Genomic DNA, 4,916 nt, shown 5'->3' on the forward strand with positions numbered 1-4,916 from the left:
TGTCTCTGTATCTTGCAGGGCGTTGTCAAAGACATCCACGATGACTCTCTCACCATTGCCTTTGAGAACAAGTGAGTCCCTCTTTTTCCTGGATTCCAGCTGTTTTAAAAACCTGTTGAGACAAATGTAGGACCATGTTTTGAACAGGTAAGGAACTTACCATCTCATTTTTAGTTGGCAGCCAGAGCGCCAGGTGCCCTTCAACGACGTCAGGATGCCACCGCCCGCTGATGCCAAGAAGGAGATTGGAGAGGGCGAGGAGGTGGAGGTTAGGAGGACACATAAATATATATTTTTTTCTTTTCTATACTTCTTTCCTTCCTTCCTTTTATGTTTGTGTCTCACTCTGTCTCATCTTCATCTCTTGTCAGATCCTTTCCAGAGCCAATGACCAGGAGCCGTGTGGTTGGTGGCTGGCTAAAGTCCGCATGATGAAGGGAGCTGTGAGTATTGTTCTTTTTGAAGATAAGTTTCTATAATATACACTCAACATTTACATGCAAATGAATGCTAACAATATTAAATTATTACTGATACTCTATTGTAGCGTTATTATTGTTAATAAAAATTCACTAACATTGCCGTTATGAATCTAAAATGCCTTGTAACTAGCGGAGCATGCTAATGTGGCTAAAATACGTTTAGTTATATTCAGTGTCTGTAGGTTTTATTTAGACACACTGAGCCTGTCTGTCTTTTCAGTTCTATGTGATTGAGTACGCAGCCTGTGATGCCACCTACAATGAGATAGTGACCTTTGAGCGTCTGCGTCCGGTCAACACTAACAAGCCCATCACCAAGAACTCCTTTCACAAGTGTACTGTCCCTGTTCCTCAGGATCTACAAGAAGCGTATGTACAACACCAACATTAGGAAGAGACAAATCTTTAATTCACATGCCTATTGTTTTCATAATTAACAATGAAATGCATATATACAATAGATTGTTTATTGTAGGTGTTACATATTGTCTGTACTTAGAGAGCTTTGCATTTCTCTTAAGATTTCTCCAATCCCAATCCCCTGTCAAATGTAGTGGTAAAGCATTTCTTTTACATTAGGGATTGGGAAGTTTAAAGTAATGTTTTCATTATATCACAGGTGCCAGAATGAGAACGCACATAAAGACTTTAAGAAAGCCGTGGGAGCCTGTCGCATCTCATACTGCCCCGAGACCAGCCAACTACTGATTGTGGTAACTGGCTTGCTGTAATCCTATCGTGACATTTGGATATAACAGCATCTACTACATGACTTGTCACAATTTTGTCCTGCTCATGTTTGTAAAGTCAATGACTCACCTGTTCCTTTCTTTTTAGCTGCATGTGATAAATCCTTCTTTTATTTGTGTGTCTAGTCTACCAATGAGACAACAGTGAAGCGTGTGTCTTTGCTGAGTGACATGCACCTGCGCAGCATCAGGACCAAGCTGCTGCTAATGTCACGCAACCACGAGGCCACAAAACACCTGGAGGTCAGTTGGTAACAAGAACACTGTCGTTCAGTCACTATGGTGACCATAGACTGTATATTAAGAAGACACGGATTGACAGCTCCCCAAGTGAAGTTAAAACATCTGGATCGCCCCCTGGTAGTTGGTTACAGAATAGATCATAAATCCCGCCTCCTCCATTTTGGCAGAATGGGCATGGACCAAACTAAAAGATCAAAGTACACGTCAAATGCATTTTTCCCAATAATTGTTTCTGTCATTGTAGGTCTTCTCGCTTATGTTTTTATGTTAGGTCTTGCTTATGTGTAAATTTTTCTTATAAGTTTGGTTTTAATTAAATATTTGACACGGCGGCTCCACCAGTTTTTATAGCAGCACTTATGGTGTCGGTCAGAGAAAAGTACTGGTAAGAGAGTGGGTAGTAAAGAATATTCTGATGGGCTAAGTGAGCTAACTGGGCTTTACAGAAATACCATTAATACTTGTGATAAGTCATGGAAGTTAAATGGAGTAATGTTTTGAAACTTTCACTTCTTTTTTAAATTTTTAAATAACTTAATATTGGTCAGGTTTGGCTGTAAAATGAAGTTCAGGTAGCGTGAATTAATTTAAACCCCAAAAATTGACAAATAAATCAAACTTTGCCCTTGTGTTTGTGCAGACCTCCAGGCAGCTGGTGTCGTCCTTCCAGGAGGAGTTCATGGTGAGAACAGATCTGATGGGCCTGGCCATCGGCAGCCATGGCAGCAACATCCAGCAAGCACGGAAAGTTCAGGGTGTCACTGCCATTGACCTTGACGAGGAGACTGGGACCTTCAGGATTTATGGAGAGGTAGGGTTGTGTTGGTGGAGGCATGAGTGTCTGATGGGGGAAAGAAATGCATGAACTAAGTCAGCAAACCATGTTGAGGGAAACCGTGTGGACATGTTTAAACTTGTGTATATACTGAAAGTATGTGTCCACATTTTGCACATGTTGCATTTTTATACTTTTTTTTTTTGTGGTTGTATTTTGGTTGAAATTTTTAGTGAGTTTGACCATTATCTTGTCATGATTAAGTGACTGTATTCGGTATGTAGAACATATAGATGCCTACTTTTGACAGTACATGCGTGTTGAACAAATAACAGATAAAGTCATCCTGTGTTGTCTTTCAGACAGCAGAGGCAGTAAAGAAGGCCAGGAACTACTTGGAGTTTTTGGAGGACTCTGTCCAGGTGCCCAGGGCTCTCGTTGGTATGTCTACACACATTTACTCCCTGACCTGGAAATCCCCAAACTTGTGTTTACTGGGGTCAGTCACAGGGCAGTAGGAAAATGAGATGCTCCATACGTTGGCCGTGATAGTGGGTCCAAATTACAGACAATTGTGTGACACATTGCAAGGCATCTAATATTCATTAGACTCCTTTTATAGTTATTTACCTCATTATGAACTGATTTCAGTTTTATTAGTTCATCATCTCTTTGACTTGCAGCTGTGTTTCATCATTACTAGTCACCCACTCATCTTTCCCTGCTCTGTGTCTCCAGGCAAAGTGATTGGTAAGAACGGTAAGGTCATCCAGGAGATTGTGGATAAGTCTGGTGTGGTGAGGGTCAGGATCGAAGGAGACAATGACAACAAGCAGCCTCGACAGGAAGTAAGCCTGCTACTGCCACATCTTTACTGCTTTAAAGCACACTGATGAGTGTCACGCATTTTTGTTTGGTTCTAGCCATGAAAAAAAAATATATAGACACTTTTCACTTGGTTTAGTCAGTCCCATGCTAACATATGTGTTGTCTTTTCGTGTTTTGTCGACACAGGGAATGGTCCCATTCACCTTTGTAGGTACTAAGGAGAGTATTGGCAATGTTCAGGTCTTGCTGGAGTACCACATCTCTTACCTCAATGTAAGAATATCTACAGTATGTATATATATGTTTGTGTGTGTGTGTGCTAAATAGGGGAAAAAGGGCTTGTTTTTCAATGCATGTGTGTGTATGTTTTGGCCAATTCTTTGCTTTTGCTCAATGCCTCTTAATGTATTTTCTGGACAACCAGTGTTTCATTCAGTTGGCAGCATGAAGTGTCACAATGGACATGTTGGAATTATTTCCATACAGAATGTGTCAGTAATTATGAATGATTTAATAGGAATAATAAACACCTTAGTATTTCTCATTGAAAATATACAAGGTTAGCAGCATTTTTTGGCCATCATCTAGTCACAAATTAAACATGAGAGGAAAAGCATCAGGATCCGTCAGATTCTGAGATTCTGACTCACGAGGTGACAGTGGTTGATTTGTCCCAATGTAGGTTTTGTGGTAAATAAAGCAAAGCAGCGTGTTGCAGCATCAGAAAAACAACAAATCTTGAATTGTGAATTTCACTGTGTATACATTTTGCACTTTGTATGTATGTGTGTTTCCTGTGCATGTTTTGTGCTGTGTTGGTGCTCTGTGTGTGTTTGTTTTGCACGGTGTGTGTGTAGGAGATGGTGGAGCTTCTTGCGGAAGGCCAGCAGCTAGAGGAAGAGCTGAGGCAGATTGTGGATTATACACAGGGAAGCAGCCTAGCAAGATTCAGAATAAGCAACACAAGTCACAATGGATGCGATGTAGATGTGTGTATGATGATTTTGAATGTGTATCCAGTGATGACCCTTCATACGAAAAAAAAAAAACATTTCTCTGAGATTTGCTTGATTTTGTGAAAAAAAAGAAAGAATTTGTGTTTCTTGTTTTTCTGTTTTGTCTCATTTCCCTTCTCTTTATTCTCACCATTTCCCTTATTTGTTTTCCCTTCTAGGAGGTTGAGCAGCTTCGTCTGGAGAGGATGCAGATTGATGAACAGTTACGTCAGATTACCCAGGGTCACCGCCCAGGAGACCGAGAGAAAGGAGAGAGAGGAGAGAGAGGGGAAAGAGGAGGGTATAATACAGATAACAGTGCCAATGCCTCCTCTACCTCTTTACATGGCAGTCGCTCCTACAACGGCCGAGGGCGTGGGCGCCGAGGCCATGGCTACAGCACTGGATATGGTACTCACCTTTTAAAATCAAATATTCCAATTTGGAGAAATCCAGGTATTTCTTGTTGTGGGGATGATAATTTAAACTTTGGCATGATATTTCTTTCATTCATTGAGCTTCAGCAGAAATATGGAGTTCCTTCTTCCCATTTGTTTAGATATTTTCAAATAAGGCTTGTAGTCAACTCGGAGCATGGCTCTTTGCAAGAACCTGAACCATCAAAAATTGATTTTACAATGAACAATGCGGAGTAGAACAAGGAAAAAGGTATCTCAAAGATTTATAGTGCTGTTATTGCAAGCTCAATGGTAAGTACAGACTATTTAAGACAAAAGTGTGAACAAGATCTTCATATGGAAATACTCCAAAAAGATTGGTCTTTTATTTGCAGGAAAGTACACAAATGCTCTTATAATTTAAGGCATACTATATATATATATAT

General features: G+C 40.3%; 1 protein-coding gene across 8 annotated transcripts in view; it reads left to right on the forward strand.

The window, feature by feature from the left end:
- fxr1 (FMR1 autosomal homolog 1) overlaps nt 1-4,916 on the forward strand; it is a 10,167-nt gene that overhangs the window by 2,256 nt on the left and 2,995 nt on the right. For 2 of the 8 annotated variants that reach the window (XM_032527030.1, XM_032527033.1), the window contains exons 2-13: nt 19-71; nt 175-268; nt 372-443; nt 703-851; nt 1,102-1,195; nt 1,358-1,474; nt 2,115-2,285; nt 2,612-2,690; nt 2,988-3,097; nt 3,255-3,350; nt 3,935-4,066; nt 4,252-4,483. In XM_032527030.1, coding sequence (XP_032382921.1) covers nt 19-71; nt 175-268; nt 372-443; nt 703-851; nt 1,102-1,195; nt 1,358-1,474; nt 2,115-2,285; nt 2,612-2,690; nt 2,988-3,097; nt 3,255-3,350; nt 3,935-4,066; nt 4,252-4,483 — 1,399 coding nt within the window. The remainder of the gene's footprint in view (nt 1-18; nt 72-174; nt 269-371; nt 444-702; nt 852-1,101; nt 1,196-1,357; nt 1,475-2,114; nt 2,286-2,611; nt 2,691-2,987; nt 3,098-3,254; nt 3,351-3,934; nt 4,067-4,251; nt 4,484-4,916) is intronic. The other 6 variants (XM_032527036.1, XM_032527037.1, XM_032527031.1 and 3 more) reach the window with 5 other exon arrangements.

The sequence above is a fragment of the Etheostoma spectabile genome, chromosome 9, assembly GCF_008692095.1.
Source record: "Etheostoma spectabile isolate EspeVRDwgs_2016 chromosome 9, UIUC_Espe_1.0, whole genome shotgun sequence".
In the NCBI taxonomy this organism is placed as follows: domain Eukaryota; kingdom Metazoa; phylum Chordata; class Actinopteri; order Perciformes; family Percidae; genus Etheostoma; species Etheostoma spectabile.